The sequence below is a fragment of the Tyto alba genome, unplaced genomic scaffold (assembly GCF_018691265.1).
Source record: "Tyto alba isolate M040663 unplaced genomic scaffold, T.alba_DEE_v4.0 Super-Scaffold_5, whole genome shotgun sequence".
NCBI classification, from domain to species: domain Eukaryota; kingdom Metazoa; phylum Chordata; class Aves; order Strigiformes; family Tytonidae; genus Tyto; species Tyto alba.
The window spans coordinates 6,038,759-6,064,658 of NW_024881326.1; the positions used below are offsets into that span (position 1 = coordinate 6,038,759).

The window sequence follows — 25,900 nt, forward strand, 5'->3', positions numbered from 1 at the left end:
TCTGTGGGCCTGGATTTTCCTCTGTTACTGTATTGGAAGCCTTATTCCCTCTTCATGCCATGCACAGTGTTTTCCACTCTTGCTCAGGAAGGTGGTCCTTCCAAAAGTATTGGGAGGACATCCAAGCAGGAGATGAAGTTTTCCTATGCTGGAACACCATGACAGCTACCATCATTTGGTTCTCAAAAAAATCAAACAATTTCAGAAGTTAAACTTGTCTCTATAGATCTATAAAAAGAAATGCTTTGTGAGGGGTTTTTTATGTTTACCTTTTGTGTGGTTTCATTTTTTTCTATGGTTGCTTTTGGAGATTCATATTGTACACTCACAGCTGGCAATGTATGGTGTTAAAAGTGCTTGTTGAAGATGGATAATGGGTATTAAACTTCCCTCTGCTGTTGACTTTAAAATCATTAAGAAGCTGTGAGCAATTGCTTTTTAATTAAGCAAAATCTCTTTTAACTTCTATGTTTTTAGTCCTGTAGCAATAATATTTACAGCCACCTTTTTTTCGTTACATTTCTTTTTCAAGGTAACAGCATCTGTTAATCTAAAAATAATAATAATAATAAAAAGCCAAACGAACAAAAAAAACACCCAAAACAAACTTATTTTAACAGAGCTCCCTCTTTGTGAACCGTAGTGCTGTAAAAGGTGTGCCGTGGCCCCTGTTATTTCATCACAGAGTTTTCCTTAAAATTAATGATGGAAACAGCTTCATGAAGGCAAGGATACAGGACAAGTGCACCAGTTGCATGTGCAGCTGCAACCCACCTGATTGTAATGATACTGGATTTTAAGACCATTTTAATGATATACAAAACTGCAAGCTGCAGTTTGGAAGGTTTCGTTGAGAATCACTGTAGCTCCCATGTTGGTATGAGTTTAGACAGGAGAAACAGAGGAAAAGGGGGGTTGTACTGCAGGTAGAAGCTTCTTCCTGTTGAAATGTACACACAATCTAAAAGGCAAATGTCTGTTTCTGAACCATTATGTGCTCTTGTAGAGTAATAGTTTGGTGCATTTTTGTTTTTTATTAAGTCTGGTGGTTTTATTAAGTCTGGTGGTATGAAGGCTCTTAGTCTTGATTAAATGTAATTTAATTTACAGCAAAATACTTCAAAAGAGTGACCTTTCTGTTTCCTAGGCTTATATTTCAAAAGATACAAAATGTTATTTTCACTTAAGATGAATATACATCCCTTTAGAGAAACAGTAACTGTTCTGTCTTAGCTTTGATAACAAACATAAGGTTTTGTAACATATTTTGTGCATAAGGTACAGTTATTGCTTGTTCTAATGCGATAATTCTTAAGATTTGGTTTTATTATTTTTATTTCAAGTTTCTGTTATTTTAATTCTATTTTTAAAAAGTAAACCAGTAAAATAAGACATGTTCAGATTATTTCCTGGATTATAGTGATATTAATACAATTTAATTAGTTTATATCAACTAAACATGGAATTGGGCTTTGGTGAGGTAAATTTATGTAAGATATCTGAAATAGATTATTGTGGTTTTTTTTTCCAGGACTATTTCCTTACGGAGTTCCAGTTGTTTGTTTTCATGACTTTGAGCCTATTTAATCAGAGATGGAGCAGATGGACTGCAAACCCTACCAGCCACTGTCAAAAGTTAAACATGAAGTGGATCTGACTTACACGAGTTCTTCAGATGAAAGTGAAGATGGGGGAAAGCAAAGGCAATCTTATGACTCAAGAGAAACTCTGAATGAATATAGTCAAGAGCTAAGACTTAATTATAACAGTCATAGCAGAAAAAGGAAAACCATTGACCAGTCCACACAAGGTAAAGTGTTTATTTTATCTATTAATGATGGTTATTACTTTCCGATTGCTCACTATGAAACAATGTCATGTTGTCAGCAGACAAGCAAATATTTTTTTTCAAAGGCTTGCTGTGACAACCCGCTTTTTACCTATTTTTAACCATACTGTAATATTAGAAATTCAGGAAATGTTTTTTTTGAAGTAAAATTGCTTTTCTAGAAAGATGGACTGACTCGTATTCTGGACACCATCACATGATAGCTATAGATAAATATTTCTTTAGTAGTAGCTGCTCTTCTTACCTGCCTTTAGCTCTGACACAAATTCAGGCAGTGGTGAGGTGGGGAGAGTATTTTTAGAAATCTGAGTCTGTGTCAGAAGCAGCAAGAGTCCTGTCCTCTTAAAGGTAATAGCAACAGGGTTCCAGGGGCAAAGGCTCCCTGCTCTTCAAGGAAGTGGTTAAATTGATCCATTACAGTGTGGCCAGTACTTCTCAGCTAAAAATTGTGGTATTTCTTAAACAAAAAAACAAACAAACAAAACCAACAAAAAAACACAAAAAAACTTCACACAAAGCAACTCAGTCCCTCACTGCTCACTCAGGAAAGCCTCCAATCTTCTGAATATTAAAATATTTTTATTTTTTACAAGAAAATACAAAATTGGCTTTTTGAAGCTGGAAAATTTGTCTCCCCTGTGATGTGTAAATTAATGCAAAAATTCAAATAGCTGTGCTACATAACTCTTACAGCCTTTTTGTTTTTACTGCAGATATTCTGAATCAAGTTACTTTCATAATACTGGTGTTCTCTGAAAGTACCTATAATTCATGGGAGGAATAATACCTAGCTGCCAGATATAGCCTTGATCCATGTACATATATTCCCTCCAAAGAGTTACAAAACAGCAATATTGGGAAAGAAAAACTCATGAATACAGATTTCAGCAAAGTTTTGTATAGAAAACTCAACTTACATGTTTGATTCTTTATAAATGACTAAATCTTGAACATGTTATGAGAGTTTGCTTAACTAAGGTATGGCTGTATTGTTGTAACTGGAGGTGATGTAAATGTACTTGTAGATCTATTTAAAGTAACTACCTCATTACTGACAACTGTGGCTATGAAAGCATAACCTCTGCATGGACCTAAGGCCTCTGAAGAGCTCCCTGTTTGCAAAGCTTTGCTGCTATTTGTATTCATGTTAGCTGTAGCATCGCTAGCTTGGACACATATAAAAGAATTGCAATCACTCTATCGTAGGCATAAGAAACCAGCCTGTGTGTCATATGTTGAATTTATTCTTCCAGAACAGTGCCTCTGAAAGCAGTTGCATTAATAATTTTGGAGAAATGGTCAAATTAATGTGCCTTTATGCGAGAAGTTGTCAGGCATGAACTTACCTCACTTATTCAGGACTGGCCTGTTAGGAATCAGATTTATGCTTGAGCAAACCAGGTATTTTACACACATATGTTGTAAGACTATTTTCTTGGAAATATATGCCCCAAGATTTTTTCCAAATAAATTAATTTTTATGAGATACTGTATGAATTTGCAGATCCTCTATTTTGCTAGCACTGGTATGTTTCTTCTTGGAAGCAGTAGTCTTGTACTGTTTCAAACTTCAGTATGAGGCTTGATGTCCATGTTCGTAGAAATAAAATTAAGCCTCTACAGTAGAGCAAAAAAGCTCATAAATCTGAGTGTAAAATTTCAGACCAGAGAGTTTGATTTGATTATGGTTCTAGTGTGTTATATACAAAAGGACACCAGGTTTCACGATATGGGGTCTGGGAGTTGGAGACTTCTTGGTGGTTCTTGGTAGTTGATCAATCAATACCAGGAAAAAAAATCAGGTTCAGTTTTGGACTCTCAGACCGATATGCATACATAAAACTGTAGATGGAATTTGGTTTAAATCCATTGTTTTCTAAAATTTCTTATCAGAATCGTTAAAAAATTTTTTTTTCTCCTGTTTGGCACATCTTTGGAATGTAAAAAAAACCCAAAAGGAATCGAAAACCAAAACCCCGTAGCACCCATTTTCAGAGAGAATTGTTCTGCAAGGAGAGCACTGTAGCATGCCATTGCTTAAGAGTATTGCATAAAAAAATTCTACTTATAAAGCTAAAGGAGCATCCATAGTTGTATCCCTGTATAGTGACATAATATTCTTCTCTAGCTACTAGCTGCAACTGAAATAGTGCCCTGTACTTAGTGTGTGATGAATTAATGGATTACGCAGTGAGGATTAAATCCATGAACTTCATCCATGAAAGGTGTGAGAATAGATGAGAATGGACACATAGTAACAGTTGTGAATAAGGTGATAATGATGAAGGGTGATATAGCAATCAAGAAAGCTCTAATGATGGAATATGAGAAGAAAGTTGTTTTCAGAATAAAAAAAAAAAAAAAAAAAAAAAAAAAACTGGTAACAGGAACAGGTGTAAGGGTATCTATACTGATCTATTTAGTTTTGTGAAAAGAAGAACCAATTTAGATTTTTTATGTAAACTGGAAGAATTTGTATGAGCTACTTAAGCACGGTAGGTTATATAAATTATTCTGGGCAGTTGTCTGAATTTAGTAAATAGCTTCAGAGTAAAATGTGTTTTATTGCTCAAAATACTGATATATCTCAGCAAATTCTGTGAACTTTTTTATTCTGAGAAGTTATTTCACTTTTACTATCAATATTGAGGGTTTATTTCTATTAAAAGTTTCAATTGAAATCTGAGATTATGTAAAATCATTATGCATGGGTATTTGTGTTTGCATATATAGACAATCTGTATAAACTAGAACTCGACATGAACTCAGAGGAAACATTTTGAGAGTTCTCAAATATATCCCACAGAACTGAGTAACACTGTTAGCATTTTGCAAAACATTTTTTGTGTCCAAGTTTTGTTTGAAAAGCCATGTGATCTTGCAAATTAAAAAAATTGTTTTAAAGATTGAAAACAATAGCCAAATATGGAACACTTAACTCCTTCAATACCTTTGTACTCCTGGCAATTCTTCAAATTGTACCTCAAATCTTATTCTTTAAAGAGGAATTATTTATTGATTGGTTTTACAATTGGTTTGTTTCCTTATAGATAGGAATATGAAAGAAAAGAAAAGAATAAGTGCAGAATTAATCAACTGATTAAGCAATGTCTTCTATGTGTTATTCTTGAGACCTAGTACTGATGTCCTCCACAGAGAGTTATTTACATCATAAACTTGTAGCTATCTGACAGTTCCAGATTTAGCAAATAACCCCACAGGCTGTTTCAAGCTGATCTAAGTTTTACTGGCCTAACAACTCAACGTGAGCAGATACAACACTGTCCTGAACAGTGCGAATTGTATAATGTGTACATCATAAAATGCATTCTCTTAGGCACTGGAATGCTCAAACTCCTGTTTATCTGAAGATATGTAAATCTGCAATATCTCATCCTGGCAAGAAGATCTTATGAAGTAAATTCCTGGCAGACCCAATATCATATAGTTTGGGGATATTGGCAAACACAGTAAATTAATTCTTGGAAGTATTGGTAAACACAGTGTTTTGTACTTGAAAGAGATGGGGTAGAATTGGCAAAAGTCATCAGAAGTGTTGTTCTTGCTAGGAAACTCATTGATGGACCTGATTATGAGGGAAAAAAGTTCTTGTAGTTGTGCCATATGTAGATTGCACTAGCTTATTTGTGACATGTTTACATCATTAGAACTGTTTTCTTCCACAGTTTTCTCTGTTTCTACCCAAATAAATATGAAAGGAGCTGTACTGTACAAATACTGGCAGTACAAAAAAAAAAAAAAAAAAAAAAAAAGTTTATGGCTTTTAGGTTAATTATAGATTTGTAGAAAACACTAGTTTTCTAGGGATTGAGTCATTGGCACAATACTGGGATTGAGTCATTGGCACAATAAAGTTTATTGATCTTTAACAATATGAGCATAAGGTGGTAAATTTCTGGTTAGACAAAAGTGTATTTCCTGGCAAGATAAATATATTGAACTCCATTATGGACAAGGCAAACTGGAGTTATTCCTAACAGGAGGATCCAACAACAAATATTTTCTGGTAAATCTGTATGAAAAAAATCAGCATTACTAGTATTGTAGGAAATGACGTTTTAGAGTGCTTCACAAAGAATTGACCTTTTCTGCCTTTAGCCCAAGAAGTAAGGAAAACTTTTTTGTAGGACAAAAGCTGCAGATTAGTAACATATTAAATGTTTTGTAAAGAAGGTATATACAGTTATCTTCAGGAGGAGTAGGTAGACAGATCCAGCTAAATGTTCCAAATCTTCCTTGAATGGACTCCACTGGCTTCTTGAAGAGCCCTGGGTCACAATGTGAGAAAGCTGTGCTCTTCAGCCTAAGGCCACTTCTGTTTCAGCACTGATATTTTTTAGCTTAGTGTTGTTGCCATCCAGTTCTCATTTCTGCCCTCTGTTACTTTCTAGCAATGGTGAGGATACGTAGGCAATAGAAATGCTTCAGTGCTGAAAAGCACTTTCTCTTCCTAGAAAAGGAAAAACTACATGTGTGGTGCAGAAATTGGTGGTCTGTTTTTCTATGCTTTAAAGTTCAGCACATCTAAGCTTAGCAGGAAGGAAGATTTAAACACATGTAACTCTTAACATCATATGACCCGTCAAAACCAGTTTTACTTATCATCATATACATAAGGCGTGATGACAAAGCACTGGTAGGAAATTGTCCTGTCAGGAAAATGTCATGGTGTGTTTTTGTCATCTGTGAAGTAGCAAAAGCTTTTTACATAATAGCCATATTCTCTTCTGATTTCAGAATTGCGTAATCCATGCAGGGCAGCAGATCTGCTTTGTTTCTGTACCAGGGCCATAGAGAGTTGAATTTGGGTGGTGTATAATGTGCTTTTTGTTTCAGTTACTTTGTTTTTAAATAACATGTAAACATAAATAAGCCAATCTATATTAGCTTCTCCCCTTAATCCATTACATTAACACTAGAGTAATACTCTAACATACCACAAGTTTGTGGCATTGTGAGCCCTCCCACAGGAAATTGATGCCAGAAGAGTGGCTGTGATTTTTCTCATCTTTTTAATAGAGATTTGGAGCACTTACCTGGCTGAATTTAAGATTCTGTGCTTTTAAACTTCCATGGAGAGCAGTTAATGAAGGGAAAAATTTTATCCAGGGCCATCCCCAAACTCTTGTTTATATTAAGAAGGTAGAGCTCAAGTACTATCAGTGCTCACCTGGTGGTTGATGGAACAGGGTAGAACAGTTCAATATAGCTCTACCTGCCAGTCGCATATTTTGGAGCCTTTGCCAGTAGTATTCATGCTATGAATATTACCAAAGAATATTATAATGCCTATTTATTGACATGTAAACAGGACACATTAAAATGCATTTTTTATGTTTGCAGCTGGAGGGGAGATATTAGTTTTGAAAAGGACAAGAAAAAATGTAAAATTAAAAGTCTCTCTTAAAAGAACTACTGCTATGCAGGCTTTTAGAAATGTGGTAGTTTTGAACTCTTCAGCTGAGCAGGTATTTGTTTCTCTTGTTCCCAGTGTTTTCTTTATGATGAGATTTGTGGGTTAATGAAGGATAGAATTTTTTTTTAACCTTTAAGCTGCATAGTTTGTTTAGAGCTGTGTATTGAGTGGCAGTGGAAGGTGGTTCTAGCACAGTGGAATGAAGCATTCCTGAGTTCTGGAAGAGGAAGGTAGGAACAGGCTGATTACAAAGGAAACCAATTTTTGGAAAGTACTTTTCTTGAAATTCTGTTATTTAAGGAAAAAAATGCAAAAATAACATAGATGACTTCTGGTAACATACTATTACTAGATAGGGCCCGTATCAAAATTTGTGAGGTATTTTGTGTTATTAGAGTATTTCAGACTTCTAATGTTGTCTACAACATTATTTTGCTAATTTTAGAAAATCTTCTGAGAACTTAATTTGAGCATGTTTTGTACCTACATACTTTAGGGCACAGACTTACATAATGAAGAAGTGATGTCTGTGTAGGGGCACAAAATATGTCCCTTGTACTGTCTCATGAAAGGGATTCAGCTTTCAGTAGAGGGTGATTTAAAGGTCCTTCAGATTTCTGGGCTGTATATTAGCAGAAGGAAGTGATAGCTAACGCTCAATCTCCTGCTGCTCTATGTTACACCATCTGGTCTGAGTGTTTGAGCTTCATGTTGTCCAAAAAAAAAATTACATATGAGGCAGAGTAAAAGACTCCACATTCCTAAAGCTTTAGTGCAGTCTCCTCCTGTATTCCTTTGCAGAAATAGGGATTCCTGGTGTGCTGTGCTTTGTTTGGCTAGCTGTGTTCTAATCACGGTGATGTTACTGTCTCCCAGAGAAAAACAGTGCAATGAGCAGTTCCCTGTGGCTTCCTGGACTGCAGCCTTGTCCATGTGGGGGAGTATCTGCAAACTCTAATGCAAGGAAAAGCTGCACTTACATTCAGACCCCCTCTGGATACTCTTTTTTTAATTTGCCAAGTAATTGGAAATTTCTCTCCTTGGAATAACTGGCATGAGGAAACTGTATGTTTGTGGCTTCATTCAGAAACTCACAAAGAGAATGCTTTTCCTTCCCCTCATCAAATCAAAATATATGAACAAACTGAGTGTGCGAAGTGACTCTTTCCCACAAGGCTGAAGTGGGTGCTCCCTTCCTAGATCACAACTGTGTTACAAAAGCTTGTAACCTGCTGTCACCGTTCTTGTAATGCTGCTTCCAATCTTATAATATCTGCCATCATCTCAGTGGAAAAAATGCCTTGTGTGATCAAAAATAGTTTCATTTTCATAAGTAATTCTTTTGATTTAAGAAGTGAATATCCAAGAGAGGAGAAAAGTGAGAAGAAAAAAAAAAAAAAAAAAAAAAAAAAACAAACAAGAAAAACAAAACAAAAAAACTACTGAGAAAGGAAATAAACTAGAGAGGGATCACAGCGCATTTCCAATCCCCTGCTAAAAGATCTCATCACAAGAATAAAAGAAGCATTCTCCAAATGTTACACAAGGTTAACAATCCATTTGTCAGTGTACAGATACAAACGAAAATCCTAATTTACATTCTCTTCTCTGAATCACCAATTTACCATGGTGTAAAATGGCAGAAATCATAGAAATAAAAATCAGAAGGGGAGACTAACCCAGACAATGTAACAGAAACCAAGATACAGCAATCCTTACAGTACCCTGTGACCAATACGAGTGGAATATCTAGAGCAGAGGCTTAAACTTTTGAGTTAGCATATTTTGGAATTCTGTTTGTCAAAGCCTCTTCCAATAACACGTAAACATGCCCAAGAAGTTCCGTCATAACTTAAAATCAAGATATGAACACACATCAAGACAGAGTGACAAAGCAAGTATTGCAGAATATGGGAACCAGTGAACAGCTCTGCACTTGTCCTACAAGCCATTTTAATATACATACTCTTGCTGTGTCTTTTATGTCACTCTTTTTGAAACGCATAAAAGCTGCCTTATTTTCAGGAACTAGAAATCTGCTTTGCTTATCTTCATTTATAGAGCAGATGCTGAAACAAAGTAACATTTCTTCCCAGGGTTTCTCAATTATATATCTGTCAGAAGATTTTGTACCTCTTGAAATAAAGAACTGTCAAGAAGTAGCTCAGTGAGTTGATGACATTGCTGCATATCTGGATAAACAGCAGGGTGGATGTATCCTAACTCGTTTAGAGCTTGAAATAGTTTTTCTTTTGAGAGTGAGACTCAAATACTTTTGAACTTAGTTCTGTGTTTATGTGAAATAAATTGTGATTTAAAATCTAAGGTTCTCTTTTTAAAGTTTCAGTTTTATTGGAAGCTGCTCAAAAATCAGTTTCCTGCTGACTGTCACTCATCAGGAATGCTTTGCAAGTGGATGAAGTATCTTTAGCTCAGATGCGAAAAACATCATGGAAAGAGTAAGGTAATGTTTAACACCAGCAGACTGATTTTTTTCACCAGCACCACCACCGCCCCAAGCACCAGTTACATAACAGAACAGTGAATACTGAATAAGGTTGATATAGTCACTTCCAGCTGTAACCTCAGGAAAAAAACGTCTGGGGACCTAGAAAAGTCACAACTCAAAATATAAACAGTTGCTGTGAAAATCACCAAGCAATGACAAAGCCAGTTAATTCAAATGATAATATTAGCACAGTGGCTAATGAGACATAAATGTTAAGTTTTGTAAAATTTTTGAAATATTAGCTATGCTTTATTCAGTGTTAATGTACTGGAATTCATAACTGCTACAGAAGTGGCAACTGTAAGAAAGAAAATTAAGAGCTGGACTGTCTTAAATATTGTGCTCAGAAATAAGCTATTACAGAAGTCCTAGTCTTTTTTTCTGATAACTGAAAATGGTAGTATCTGAAGAGCTAGATTCAGTGTTGCCACTGACTTAATTGGTGTAGGGTGCTTAGCTTCACACATGGCTTTTGAACTGCCAAGGAAAACGCAATCATGTAAGCCAGGACTGTTACCATGCTTTACAAACAATAGAGAGCTGTAGAGGAAGCTTGTCGTGGTTTCGGCCTGATTGACAGCCAACCACAATGCAGCACCTCTCTCTCCCTTCCCCTCCGGCAATGAGAAGGGACAGAGCCAGGCTTGGGGCTCAAGATAGGACTGGGATGGGGGAAAATCCCCCTTTTGTGATCACGAGCAAAAGGCAGACTAGTTAGGGGAAGAAAAAAAAGAACATATATTTATTACAGACACTAACAACACATAACAGAGTAGGACAGTGAGAAGCATTGCCACATCTTGAGAACACCTTCCCCCCACCCCTCCCTTCTTCCCGGGCTCAGTTCTGCTCCCGATATATCTACCTCCTCCCCCCAGCAGCACAGGGGCAGGGAATGGGGGGTGCAGTCAGTGCTGCCACTTCCATCATGTTCGGTGAGGGGAGTGTCCAAAACTTGTTCCCCCCTGCTCCATCGTGGTCCCCCTCTCACAGGAGACAGTCCTCCACAAACTTTCTCTGACTTGAATTCCTCCCATGGGCCGCAGCGTTCCCCACACTGCTCCGTCATGGGTCACTAACTTCCTCTGACTGAATTCCCTCCCACGGCTGCAGCCCTTCCCGAGCTGCTCTGGCGTGGGACTCCCCCACATGCTGCAATCCTCCCAGCACTGAATTACAGCAGTGAGGCTACCTTTTCCCATGAGACCCCGGCCTTCTTCGGGCACAGAGCCTTGATCAGGCGAGCAGGAACAACAGGCCGTAAATCAATGTCTGCTCCACCGTAGATCTTCATGGGTGGCGGGGGGGGCCGCCCTGCCGTCTCCCCACAGGATACAGGAGGGTCTCTGCTCCGGCACACCTCCCCCCTCCTTTCTTCCTCCGTTTCTCCACTGACCTTGGTGTTCATGCAGCTGCAGCGACTCCTCCTCACCAGTCCCACTGCCCGTCACCACGTCCCTTCTTAAATACGTTATCGCAGAGGCGCAGCCGATTGGCTCAATTTCCCAAACAGAAGTGGAGCTGACGTAGAGCTGGGGGAGCTTCGAGAAGCTTCTCACAGGGGGCCGCCCCGATAGTCCCCTCCCCTGCCACCAAAAAACTCCACCACTCACTCAACCCAGGACAAAGCTGTAATCAGCTAAAGAAAAACAGCATCAGGTTATACTGCCCAGGTGCCCTGGAAGTGAGACAAGTCTGTCTTTAAGACTGAAGTGCCAAAATCACTCTTCCTGCATACCTGGGCTTGGCAAAGAATCCGGACCTCCCTGCTGTGAGCACCTAAATACAGAAGTGTAGTGTGAGCTGTGTAGAGCTTTCCCTGCAGAGAAACTAAATGGGAGGTGCTTATTTCATCATTCAGCCATTGTTTATATCACCTTATTAGTAATGCACTTTTCCTGGAATTAAAATAATAAGAAACAAATAAGAAAGAAGAATGAATCAACTTTAAAAACCTGGATATGCTCAAAGTTATTCTGCTTTGCTGAAGATGGCATTTCTAAACATCACAAGGCATGCATAATAGGACTTTATAAATATGTTCCTGCTGCCTTTTGGACAAGCAGCAAGGCAATAGAAGTAGCCTGATAGAATGACTGGAATGTAGTCAGTCTTCACACTTACAAAAATATGTAGCGTTTGCTGTTAGGAGGCTATCGCAGAAGGAAAAATTAGTGTAATCTTAAACATTGAGAAAAATTCACTGCAGATTCATGAACCGTTCTGCAACACTTCTGTTAATAGGTTTGATTTTAGTTAAGCTAACTGAGGTTAATCCATTTTTATTTTTATCTATTTTTAAAATTTATTTGAATTTTAGTTCTCCCACTGAGTAGAGAATTCTTTATTCACTGGATATGCCACACTCTTTCTCACTAACTCATACATAGTTTAAGATTGTTTTCATTCAAACAAATGAAGATGTATTGGTCTAAAAGTTACCTAAGTATGGGAATAAATGACCCAATGTGCTTAAACTACATGATTTATCGAGGGTTTTATCTGAGATTTCTAACAGTTCTCCAATATTGATGGTTTTGACTTCCTAGTTCAGATGTACAGTTCCTATGGACAACAATGTAAGCAGCAATATATTTGCCAGAAATTCTTAAGGCTCCCTTGCTTCTAAGTATTTTAATAGGGTGAAAGTGGTTGGTGTTTAGAAGTGCATAAAAACTTGAGTTCCTCTTCATTTTAAATTACAGAGCATAGATTATTCATATATGACTTTCTTAACAGCATAATGTAATAAAATGTATCCTAGAAGTAGATTTTGTTATGTATAAAAATTATAGAAATGGAAATGCAGATAGTGTAGTGAGTAGTCATTTATAGGTACGTTAATTTCTTAATTCATTCAATTTATTAGTCATAATTTTTTTTTTTATGTCTTAAAAATGGAAGCTGACTTGTGCTTTCACTGATTAACTGTAGAATTTTTTACTTCTGGCTTCATGCAGTCATGCTTTCATGATTTACTTCAATTTTGTTCAATAGAAAGTTAAATAATAAAAGTAAGCATTCATGATAACTAAAAATATCTTTAAGAATACTACTGCAGAAAAGATCTAGTTTTCTTTTTTCAGATGTCTTTTTGTGGCCTGTGAAACATGCATGCACTTAGGGATGAAAGTTTTTAAATTCTGATCAAAGAGCAACTTCAGATATTGTTTAAAACATTTGCACTCAATTCAATTTGAATATATCAAACTTTTTTCCTTCTTTTCAAACACTTGCATGAAATTAATGATGTCTGTTAGCTTGATCTCTATTTCACCATCTGTTGAAGAAAAACAATTCTGTAACTTCTTATGCTGCCGTAATCAAGCGGAGAACTTTCTAATTTTTTTTATAAAAATCATATCAGGACACAGATTGTGTGGTTATCTGTAATGTAATTCTGGGACATGTTTTTAATCCTTCCTATTAATGAAATCAAAGAAATTGATTGTAACTTAATAATTTTTAGTAGAAATCAGAGAATTGTATATCTCCCTACATAAAATTAGTTATTCTATTCAGCTGGAGGCAGGAGTTAATTTTAAAATTTCTTAATACTGTTTTCCTTTTGTTGTTTCTGTGGGAGTTTTCATATTTGTTACTACAAATGTGTATATAAAAATAGAAGGGTATACGTCTAGTATTGACATAATACAATGCAAGTCCTACCTGCATTACTTTAAGGTTCAATCTTGTACCCTACCCTGTTTAGTCCAGAAAAATAGCCAGAATTGTTTTCTGAGATTTCATTGTACATATGGAGATGCAGAATATTAAAGGAAATGCAGAGACCAGAAGTGTGTTCATAGGTGTGCTAGCTTTGGAACAATCTGGGGTTTTTCTTTTCAGTTGAGGTCAGTTACTAAGAGTTTAAATAGATAAATACTAGAAATGTTGTCTAATAGTTGCCCCCAAACATATTCTCCCATGCTGCGTGGAAAATGTGTTGATAATTTCCTCTTGCTCTGGTTCTTTTTCTCATTTTGTACTTGGGGATGGATTACAAAAATCATTTATCTTTGGCTCTCTGGAAGGAAACACAGAATTCATAAAGAGAAGGGCATGGTATGAAAAAATCCTTCTATTTCAATCGAAAAAGGAAAAAAAGGAAACTATTTACCTGTTCTTACTGGATAAACATTCATGTGAGCATATCTTGGATGACCACCTTGTCTGTTACCTATTGTAAAAATAATGATGAACATGCATTTCTTCTTCCTTTGTGACTGCTATCACACAGTGTATCTTTCTTCCTTTAAATATGTTTCTTTTCTCTTCCTGTGTATTCAGCTTTTCTGAGTCAGTTCTATATTCAGTAATAGTTACTGAGTTCTAGTGAAAAAAGTAAAATGAGCAAAAGAATAATAGATTTACTGGTGTATCTGTTTGCGTGACCTTATTAAGCACAGCACAGTTCAACGTCAGAACACACTCAACTTGTGTCTGTGACAAAGGGACAAAGCACACCCTTCACCCAGCCAGTGAGCACAGGCAAAACTTTCACATTATACTACTACTATGGGTAAAGTTAAAACTGAATGTACTAACTTAGGCATCTTTATTCTGGATTGCATTATGCCAAGATGGTATTTTGGTATGTTCGATGGTTTTTGTTGCTTCCTCAACATTTAAATTTAGCTTGAGGAATTTTCTAAGATATTTGGGGGATTTTATTGATCTTTTTAAAAATTCATTTCCCAGTGATTACATTCCTTAATAAATTAATGCATTAATTTACTATGTGACTTGCAGTTTTGTATTTTGCTTTGGACATTGGATTAAGACTGTTTAATTTCTGTAGAATTTTTCTGAAAAGATATGACAAAATTAATTTTACATTTCTGCTTCAGGATAAAAATATTACAAACACAAGTCTACTAATTCTGTATGAAATATCAGTCCTTTGACTTCACTAGTCATACTACTGTAAATCAGAAAATAATCTTTCTGGATTTAACAAAGTAGTATGTTACAAATTATGTGTTGTAATGTGTCAGTACATAACCTTGAGTACTGCTTTGTCAGAAGTGTATAATTAGTGGTTTTGGGAAGGAAATATTTGTAGGATTTATTTGGTTGGTTTGGTTTGCATACAGATTCTTGAAGGATTAATCAAACTGTTGATTCTGGGGATACAGTTCTTCCTGATATCAGTAAGAATTATGCTTGTAAGTGTGACATGAGTTTAAGATGATTTTGTAGTAGTGATTACTTAATGTTTGCAATTAATTGTTGGCTATTGGTCTGTAAAGTTTAAGTGTTTGGAGCGATTCTAGTAGTTTGCTTTTATTCTATGCTTAGAAAACAAATCTGCTTTCAGACAATTAAAAATAACCCCACTACTTACGGAATTATTCATCCATCTTTGTCCTACCTGCGCATCAGACTTCCGAAGATCTCATTGACGCATGTTTTTAAAGTATTTCTTGGCTTGTCCCCACACTTTTACTACTTTAACGATACTATCCGGTATTAAAGTTTGGCTTGCTACCCAGGGATGGCACAGGGACAGGAGGTCAGTGGTAGCTTTGGTCAGGCGGGCTGGATCACACCTGCCTTCCGTAGGACTGTAGAGCCGCCATACATATGGCTGTACATTGTGTGTGCCCTTACCACTGCCTTCTCCACAGGATAGGTTTAGTTACTGTTGCTCTCCTAATACCGCTGGTTTGCAGTTAAGGGTTAGCATAGCTTTGCTTCAGGTTGATTTGGAGACAGAAGATACAGGTAATGTTTCCTTTTTCCTTCATTGTTTTGTTGGACTCCACTCTGTGTTCTCAAGTATCTCGTACCCCATGTAGCTGTTCAACTCATTTTTTGCCAAAAAAGCAAAGGCCCTTCAAAATAGTCCAGCCTGCTTTCTACATTGCTTTTTTTTTAAAAAGAAAAAAACAAAACCAAAAACAAACAAAAAAATGAAAAAAAAAAAAAACAAAACAAACAAACAAACAAAACAAAACAAAAAACAAACAACTTTTGAGGATTTCTGACATGCAAACATTTTCTTTCAGTATTTTTTTTCTAGTCTGAAAACATCTGTTAAAAAAAAAAAAAAAATAAAACTTATAAACAAAGTTAAACTCTCCTACTTCAGTCCCACTGTGGTGGCCACTGGGATTTTGGGTCAGTTGTCAGGTGTTCACTTCGGCTAGCCAAAGGCTTCTGCAACTAGCGAAAAAATCAGCAGAGACAGACCGTACCTTTTGAAGTGGCTCTGAAAATGTTTATTACTCTAATCAAGCAAGATGCTCTCTGCCAGGAAAAGATTCTGGAGTTGTGGAGAAAAGGAAGGGGTGGTGTTGGATACCTCAATGCTGTATGCTGCTTGCAGAAATAATAGCAGTAAAGTATTTATTGGAATAGGGCTGAGCATACCTTCGGGGATACAGAAGCTATTAAGCTAATTTAAAGCTTTGTATTTAGAAAGGGGCAGATCTAACATAGGGGATAGATCTGCCTACTGCAGGCTGTTTCTGCAGTTCATGAATTCCTGGCACCCCTCTGTATGTCATCTAAGTGAGCCATGTCTCCTTTGGCCAACTTCTTAACATTATGCTCAGTCTCCAGTGAAGTATTATTCAGCCTTGAATTCACCCATGTGATGAATATTCATTTCAGAGATAATTATCATCATCCCTGAACAGCTCCACTCAAATAAACCAAACTTCTCACACCACCAATCTTTTCTGTCACTGTTTTGGCAGGATGAAGTTTATGATTCTTCATGCTTTAATAATCCTCCATCATCTGTGGTGTAAGATGTGGGGCAAGTGACCATGATGAGTGTTATTCCTTTATACAGCGCTTCACGTTTTAGGAGGAAGAAGAGAGAGGCACTTGCCACTCATCTTTCCATGTGCTGCCTTAAATCCCACACCTGAATGTGAGGTAACAGCACAGTAGACATAAACAGGGTGCTTCTTTATCTTAACTCAGTGCTCCAATTTTGATATCTATTGTGATCAATTGCGTGTTCAGACATATTTCAGAATTTTCAAGTTTTTGTCAAGGATTATCGGTACTAAAAGAAATCTCAGTCCTTAAATTTGCCATCATAATGGATTTATCTACATTATTGAGTGGAATAACACTGGAAGCAAATACCTGTATTTCAGTTTAATTTTATGATCTTTTTCAAAAAATTATATCCATTAAATATATTTTTAATGGCTAATAATTCCTACTAAAGGAGAAAAAAGGAACATAAAGGCTGCTTATTTTCTTTTGTGTAAATATTAAAATTAATAAAAGTGCTAAATAAAAAGTGGCTGTAATAACAGCAGTAAGAGAACAGTCAGTGTCTGAAGTGGTTAAGATTTCAGTAGCAGATTGTTTGCAAGCAAGGTATTTACTAACTTGGCATCTTTGACAATCTTCAACACCATTTTAGTGTTTGTATCATCATTTTGTGAAAATTAGCCTCAAAATATGCTTAACAAATCTGCCTGTTACAATTTCAACAAACTAGTCTAAGCAAGAAGACAAATGTATTAAACAGGGAAATACCGACTTGTGAAATTTTCTGGCCAGTATCTCGTCAGGTTTTCAGTAGCAGTGCATTAACGAGCTGCTTCTCATTCAGTGTTTTGTTTTCCACTCTGGTATCTGTCCATTCATTCCTTGCTCTTTATGCATTCCTCATTTTGAATTTAAACAAACCAGTGAGTTTGGGAAGAGGACAGCGATGAGTTACGTACATACGCTTCTGAATGTATGTGGTGTTGACAAGACAGTTCAAACAAGTACTGTTTATTAGCCTGGTGAAATGATTCTTTGTTCTATGTTCACTTTCTTCATTGCTGCATGGCAGCTCATGGTTCATCCTTCTTTGTTTTGAGTCATCCTCATGTTCAAACCCACTGAGTCTTAAGCCCTTCCTTCCCTTCTTCCCCTTCTACTGGGAGCTCTGTTATTAAAAAATGTCTGTAATTCAGTTCTCTTTGTGTGTTTACTGAATCAGACTGGTTTATAAGAGCTCCACCTGATTAGAGTCGAGTCAAGAGAGGATCTTGATATGTTTTTAAAGAGAAGTGAATTAAACTCCTACAAACAACTGTTGTGGGTTTTTTCCCCACTCATAACCACTTCTGGATGTGCTGCTTGCTTCCTTTGCCAGTTGCCCTGACCAGCTGTGCTGTTTATTTCCCATTTGCTCTGTCACTGCTGTGTCTAATATTGGACACAGTACGAGATGGTGCAGCTCAGGAAATGGTAAAGCAGCTGGTAGGGAAACGAGACAACACTGAATGGTGGATAATGTGAAAAAAGGCAAAATCCACCTGAGACTTGTTACCTGATAGTAAAACTGTTGCTTGTGAAGACTCTGAACTCATCTGGTTTGTATGAAACAAATTTAATAGGAAAAAACAATGGAAAAGAACTTTAAGTTCTGTTTAAAACATAAAGCTGTCTGCTAGAAGAAATCTTTGTAGAAAAGGATATTTAAGTATTTCCTTTTGTTTTGTTTGGGGTTTTGTTTTTTTTTTTTTTGTTGGTTTTTTTTTGGTTGGTTGGTTTTTGTTTTTGTTTTTGTTTTTTTTTCTAATGTGAAAACAATTCTGTATATAACTGAATATTATCTTCTATCTTTTTCTGATACATTTTTTTTCCCCCTGTAAAATAGCTAACACTGAGGGGTAAAATAGACACTAAATTGTATAGACTATTACTAAGTCTCTCTAAACTGCAGAGTTTGTCACAAAGGGAATTTGTTATATGTGTTAAGTCAAGATTGTGAAGTTTATAGTTACATGGTTTTACTGTTTTTGTTTTCTTTTTGTTTTGCTTTTCAGTACATTAAACAGTGGCTGCTCCTGTCCTTCCAGAACAGCTAACAGTAGAGCTAAAGTATGTTTTTATATAATAAAACAAAAAGAATTGAGACACTCAATGCTTCTGTGGCGTTCTTGTTCTTAAATCCACAGTATGATTCAGAATCACTCAGGTGCAGGATAGGGCCCTCTTCTTCCTGTCAAAACTCCTGTCTGTGGAGTGCATTAAAGCACATGAAGGTTAGCTAAAATGAAGATATATCTCTTTTTTCTTGGTTAGCTGTGGCTTTAGTGTTCAAATTGATATCTACACAGATTCTCTTAGCAGTATATATAAATGTCTTTGAACATGGTTTAATATACAGTTGCTCTCATTTTTGCTTAAATCTGCTATTTCCCTGGAGTCTCTGTTTGGAGTGCTTTCTCCCTTATGTGCCCCTTTTCTCATCATGACTTAATTACATTTTAAGTGCCTTCTGTGTTACTGTCTCCACCGCCTCAATTAGTTCACCTCCAACTGTGTGAATTTTTTAATAAGGAGGTATGAAGTATTTCCAGCAATACAGAACTTGAGCTTTGCTTATCTGCCTATGACAAGCTTTCTTTCAGGGCATGGGAGAGTTTACAGGGCCACTGTAGGCTAATCCATTAGTGCCCTTTTGGTTTGATTTATTTTCTTTGGGTTAGAGTGTACCCTCAGCTGCTGTGGAGGCTCATAACTTTGACTCTTCCCAAGCATCACTGACCAAGCAGCTTCACAGAACCAAGAATTATGGTGAGCTCATAGACTTTCAGTTGCCCACTACTGGAGAATACAAGGAATGTTAGCTATGATGAAGGCTACTGGTGTGCATCTGCTATTCCACAAATAAAATGTCTCAAAGGCAGATGCTGGAAAACTTTAGAAGCAAATTTTATGAGGAATGCTAGTACTACAGCTAATCCCTCCTGTGTTTTTCAGTCTGTTAAGATCCAAACAAGATATTTAAGTTTCTCATTTCCTTTTTCATGATTTGTCTAACAAAGTTGTTAACAATTTTTAGCTATCTCATGTTAGGTATTAAGCCTCCCAACCATCTTTATACACTTTAGCAATACAAATATATTCATTTATTTGATGAGGAAGGGGATTCAGTTTTAGTTGTTGATAGTCAACGTTACTTGTGATTTGCATTAGAAACAGCAAGTGCCTGCCTGCTAATTTTCAATGGCGAGCAATTGCATTTTAATGCTTAACAAGCAGTGACTCCTTATTTCTCAGGTATCAATTATATGGCTGTGTCTGTGTGAAAGATGAAAATGCTATGTGGTTAAATCACAGGCTGGAATTTTCAAAGTCAGTGACTAGAATTGCTTCTAAAATTAGTATTATATACTTAAATAGGCCACTTAGTATTTTAAAACCATTAGAACTCACATCAAGAAAGGGCAAGGAAATCAAAAAGGTCTAGAATTGCAAAAAATATAGGCAAGTGCTCCTACCCACGAAAAATACTGGAGTTATTTCTTCATGTGGTGACTGTGTTCCCAAAGTTTGGATGAATTTTGATGACAGATCATGGGGGCTCACAGCATTTGTTTAAACTTCATGAAAATGTACAGACACCTTTAGCTTTGATGTGCTTTGGAATTCTCTTACTTAGTTCCCTTTGGTGCAGCACAGGAACAATGGTGATACTTCCCCTTCTTTCTGAGCTCTACATCAAACCTTGAGATGAAAAATTTTGTACATACCATATTATATGCTTAGGAACTCTATTATGCTGACACAAATGTCTCATATTTTCATCTTTGCTTGCATTTTAGGGTAAAATAAGTTTTAAGAACTGTTTATTTGACTTAAATAATAATGAAGCTGTGTGATATTGATGTCAGATTATCATAGTGCATTTTCTGGGGATGCACACCTAGAATGACTCCACTGCTTTCATCTGAGTTACTTTGATGCATCTTGATGGTAAAAAACCTAAAATTACCTCATTTTATAGCTGATGAAACAGGATGTAATAGTATTTATCATTTATATAGTTACTGATACAAATACAGTGTAGATTAAATAATATCTGGAAATATTAGAAAATCTCATAAGGTCTTGGAAGAAAATTAATTACACAGTTGAAAAATAGTTACGTATCAAAATAGTACGTATCAAAAATAAGATATGCAAGTGCAATTATCTCCATTCAATTGTTTTCATATAACTTAAAGATTAGTAGAGCTGACCTTTAAGTTTGAACTGCTGTTATTAAAATCCCTTTGGTAAACTGAATACTTGAACAAAGAAGGGAGAAGAAGTGGTCAGAATTTTTTGAAGGCAGTTTGATCTCCCATTTCTTGATCAGATGGAACATTTGATGACAAACCCCTCAAGAGTGTTTTGGGGGAAGAGGGGTTATTTGACTGACAAGCTGTATCCCCAGTCGGCTAATCAAATGGAATGGATGTGCCAAGTTGTCTTTCATATGTTTTCATTGATGTCAGATTGGCAGCTGGATGTAATTGGATGTGAATGGAAGTACTGAAGAGCTTGTGCACATGTGCATGCTTTCTCTCTTCCTTGTTCTGAGATTAATCTGAAGGGTGTATTTGTTGTTCTAAATGTTACTTAGCAGTTCAATCTAAAATAAAGAATATGCTGCTTCCATGATGGATGCTAATTTATTACGATCATGTGAGATCATATCCGCCACATATAAAGCTTTGAAAGATTGCAAAAAATAAAAAAAAAAAAGTTCAAATATGTGCACCCCTAATCTGAAATAGGGCAAAGTCAAACTGTTTAGCTGTTCTAAGATCTATCAGGGGGGATATCTTGCAGTATAAGTTGATTTTTTTTCTTAGTAGAAAAAGTGATTACACACTAAGAAGCAATTAGTGAATTTATGGGGAAAATTGAATATTTTAACAGTGAAAAATCAATTTATGTGTTGGATTTTCAAAACTGAATTTCCAGTTTTATTGTTGGGGCTTAACCCAACCTCTCTTGAAAACCTCACCTAAGACATGGTTTTAAAATGCTTCATAGCACTCTGCGTTCCACGATAGAGGTCTTCCCAGCAGTCTTTGCTCTGTGCCGGGACTGATACTCTTCATTAATGGCCCTGGACAACCTGATCTAACTCGGCCCTCCTTTGAGCAGGAGGATGTGCTGTTGGCTGCCAAAACTCCTTCTCATTTCAGCTATTTTAAGATCATACAAATTCTATATTTATATACTTCTGTGTCTATGTTTTATGTATACCTAATATTTCATACGCCTATGTGAGTGTATATATGTGTCAGTTTGGGCTGAAATAGAGTTAATATTCCTTTTCAGGGACTAGATGAGTGCTGTGTTTTGGATTTAGCTTTGGATTTGGTATGAGAAGAATGCTGATAGCACACTGATGTTTTCAGCTGCTACCGAGACTTCAAGGACTCTCCGACTCCTCATGTTCTGCCCGTGCACAAGGGCACAGGGAGCAGGGAGGGAGCACAAACAGAGCACCTGACCCTAATTGGCCAATGAAATATTGCATATCATGGCACGTCATGCTCACTGTATAGAGGAGGGGTGGTTGGGAAGGGGCTCTCTCTCTCTCGCTCGCTTCTGGGATTGCGACTGTGGGATCTTGGTATCTCGGGGTTGCTGGCCGGGAACGGGCTGGGGATTGGTTAGCGGGTGGGGAGCAATTACGCTGTACATTGCCTGTTTATATATTTCTTTTTGTTTTCCCCCCATCATCGTTATTGCTTTCATTTTATTGCCATTATGAAACTGTTCTTATCTCAGCCTGCTAGTCTCCCTTCACCCCTCTAATCCCCTCCCCCATTCCCAGGTGGGGAGGGGGAAGGGAGGGTGATTAGCTGCGGTGGTTGGTTGCCGACCAGGTCCAAACCACAACAATATGTATACATAAAAAGGCAAGAGAAAGAAGTATAAAATTAGGTCAAGTATTCTGCAAGCATTAGACATCCCACCAAGAAAACATTGGATGAAAATTTCAAACTTTGGATGCATTCAGACAGGCTTTTTAGCTGTGGATGCTTGGGAGAGGTATCAGATGTACTTTCAGGATTGATAGCACTTTTGGTGTTGATCCCCAAGATCTGAAGAGGTTGGCTGGCAATGTGTGTGTGTCTGCTTATTGTGACCAGCACACTTGGTGACAGTGGAAACTTCCAGACTGGGATTTGTCAAGCTTTTACTTGAGTAATCCGAAAGGGTCAAGCATTTATGTTTCTGAAGTACTTGTTCTGGTTCATTATGCTTCCTGGCTTCTCAAAAATCATGGCAAAAAATTCACCCTTTGGAGCCAGGAACATCTGTCAGGATTTACAGAGGTATGCACTCTTGCTGCTGCTGTGTTTTGTCTCTCACTAGCAGCTTTTTCTCTTTTGATTTCTGTTAGCCATTTTCTGCTCTGGAATTCTAGCAGATTCACAACAAAAAGGAAAGAATACATACGCTAATGCTGTCTGAGGTTTGGTTGGGAGAGGGGTGATTGTTTGCATTGAATCTCTTCTTCCTGCTTCACCTTTTTCCATCCAGGCCCAGCCACGTTCTTCGGCATGGTGGAACATGGAACAAGCAGCACACTCCTCCTCTACATGATATTTGCACAAATGTCCTGGTTGCTTGTTAGCTTCTGGTTTCTTAATCCTTCTGCTTGTGGAGGTTTGAGAGAAAAGTAAAGACTTACTCATTTCTGCAACTTACTACTACAACAGAGTAATTGCAAAAGGCAAAATACAATGTAGATCTGCCGTTCACATACAACCTTCTTAGAAAGCCCGAGACCAATACAAAACCAGTCAAACAGAACATCTCCTGCTCTGCCTTGAAGGTGGCTCTGCCCTGGCTCTGCCAGGCAGCCGAGAGGCAGTTGCAGGCTGTGGGGCCTCCAACTGCTGGCAAGAGCCTCTGGTCGAGAGCAGCCCGTGGAGCTCCCACCCCAGGAGAGGCTGTTGCCTCTGTTTTCCTTGCTTCTGTGATGGCAGCACACTGACAGCAGCGACTGGTCTGTGTGCTCTTGCACACAAGGCATTGTTCTGTTTGTTCCGTAAACACATACGGTGATGCTCGTGACTGCTTTATACATCCCTTCCTTTAAGGGATTTTGCCTCTAGGTGCTTAGACCTCTCTGTAATACCCGCTCCATTGCAAATAGTTTTTTCCTAATTATTTTCAGTATTTTTAACAATTTGTCAGTTGGAATGTGAGCAAATGCAACTTTGGCAGTGCAGTCTTGCAGAAGCCTTCTTCTCACCTGCGCTGTTTCATATCTGAAATAATTCATTCACTGAGCATTCACTGAAACTGGCACAGAGTGATATAAACTACCTTCCTCTGCTCTAATCTGCCTCCATTTGCAGTCTGCCCTCCATTCATGTCACTTCAAAGGAAAGTGGGTAGTAGTATTGTTGATGGTCTCTTAAGCAATTTTAAAATTATATTAGCGCTTCATAGTTTTTGATGAAACTTAGGTTGAGGAGCTGAGTTACTGTTATTATTTTAGAGCAGCATTTGTGGTTTGAGTACATTAGGTCTGTTGAATAGCCCATCAGTAAAGGAGAACATTTCTGGTAAACCTGTGTTGATAACAGATTTCTAAATGTATTTCCATCATCACAAAGATATGCACTTATTAGATGCTTAGTCTGAGACAGTCACACTGACCTGAGGCCTAAGTGCTACCTTCTTTACCTGACCCACTGGCTTCATAGACTTCCCTTCAGGATTTATACCAACTGTAAATTAAATCAGATTTTAGACTTCTGGATTTTTAAATGTGCTACTTTCTAGCACTAAGTCAGTGAAATTTATAAAGATACTTGCTTTGCACATCTTTTATTTAAAAGAGGCTTTGAAGCTCAGGTATCTTAAGTCAATGGTTTGACTGGAAATTTAAAATGGGAAACAATTTAAATATTTTTTAAAAAGAAAAAATATATTTTAAGATATATTTTACAAACCAGAAACAAAATTGAAGGTAGACATTAATTCATATTTCCATCTTAAGTTCTCTTAGAAAGTGATACCAGTCATGAAACCTCTAAGATTGATGTTTAAATGAAAGTGATTCTGCTTTAAATGTAGCTGCATTCAGAAATTACTACCGGAAAAGCACCTCTGAGCTGAATTCAAGTTTGTAGGGATATAGCAATATGAGAGTAATTTTACTTTAAAGAATGTTAGTATACAGCTTATACTCTGTTTAATAATCCTGTCAATCTTTCTCTTAAGTGTCATACAGGCTTTCAAACAAGTTAGAACCACAACCTTTAGCTTTGCCTGTTAAGAATTGTAAACGTACTGGACTAAAGCTAGCAGTACTCCACTGTTTCCCACTCTATTGTTAATCTTGAGAAAGAATATTTGTGCATATGAAACTATTTGAAAGAGAAAAGTTAGATAATCAGATCTAGCTGATTTGATTCGTAGTTCTGCTGACCTATCTTAGTTTTGGAAAATCTACAGACTAAGGCTGTGGCTAGATTTAATTTTGAAAATTTTATGACAAGAATAAAGGATCCATTATCTATTGCTTCCTTGAAACACATAGAAATGCCAAAATTTGTAACTGTAAAATTCTTTCAGAACCAAGGAACCTTTAAAATTCTCAAAAGGGAATTGTAGTGCTTCTCTCTTCAACTGGAGGTTTTGGAAACAGAAAATATTTTTAAATGAAAATTCTTCATTTCCTCATAGACTTTTGCATATGGAGAATGAAACTGTAATTGGATGTTTTGCAAAATTTTCCAAACTCTATTTCAACTGTAGCATTAGAAGAACTTTATCTTCACAAATGATATTGACGTTCTTTCTCATCTGTGATAATTAGATAATTTTTTTTCCCACTCTTGCCTTTAATCAGGTAGAGTTAGTGTGGTCATTATTTGAAAGTAAGTAGGTTTCCTGTATCAGAAGTTTAGGTTAAATGCTAACTTCTGGCATTTGCTATGGTTTTATAAGTCTAAAATTCATTAAAGGAGAGATATTTATGAGTACCTGCAATAGAAATTTCTCTTTTACAGAATATTGTAAATGGAAGTACTTTACCTCGTAAGTCAAACTTTAGGAATAGGAAAGGCTATAGCCAGCAATACTTAAGATGTGTTTGAACATGAACGGTTAAATTCTTAGCCAATCTGATAATTACAATGTTTCTTTCTAAATTTGTTTCTTCCTAAATTAAACTGACCCACTGCATCCATCTTGTAGCTCCGAAAGCCTTCTCTCTGGCATATTTATAGTTACTCTTGAAAAACAAAAATAAACAAAATAGAAATTTAAAAATAGTATCTGAGAACTCCAGGAGCATTTTTAAAAATAGGTTCAGTCTGTTTCTGTC

At 36.8% G+C, this 25,900-nt stretch overlaps 1 protein-coding gene across 5 annotated transcripts in view; it reads left to right on the plus strand.

Moving 5' to 3' along the window:
* The window catches only part of TENM1 (teneurin transmembrane protein 1), a 343,154-nt gene that overhangs the window by 87,422 nt on the left and 229,832 nt on the right, over positions 1-25,900 (plus strand). For all 5 annotated transcript variants that reach the window (XM_042807094.1, XM_042807096.1, XM_042807095.1 and 2 more), the window contains exon 2: positions 1,532-1,810. In XM_042807094.1, coding sequence (XP_042663028.1) covers positions 1,594-1,810 — 217 coding nt within the window. In that variant the 5' untranslated portion in view covers positions 1,532-1,593. The remainder of the gene's footprint in view (positions 1-1,531; positions 1,811-25,900) is intronic.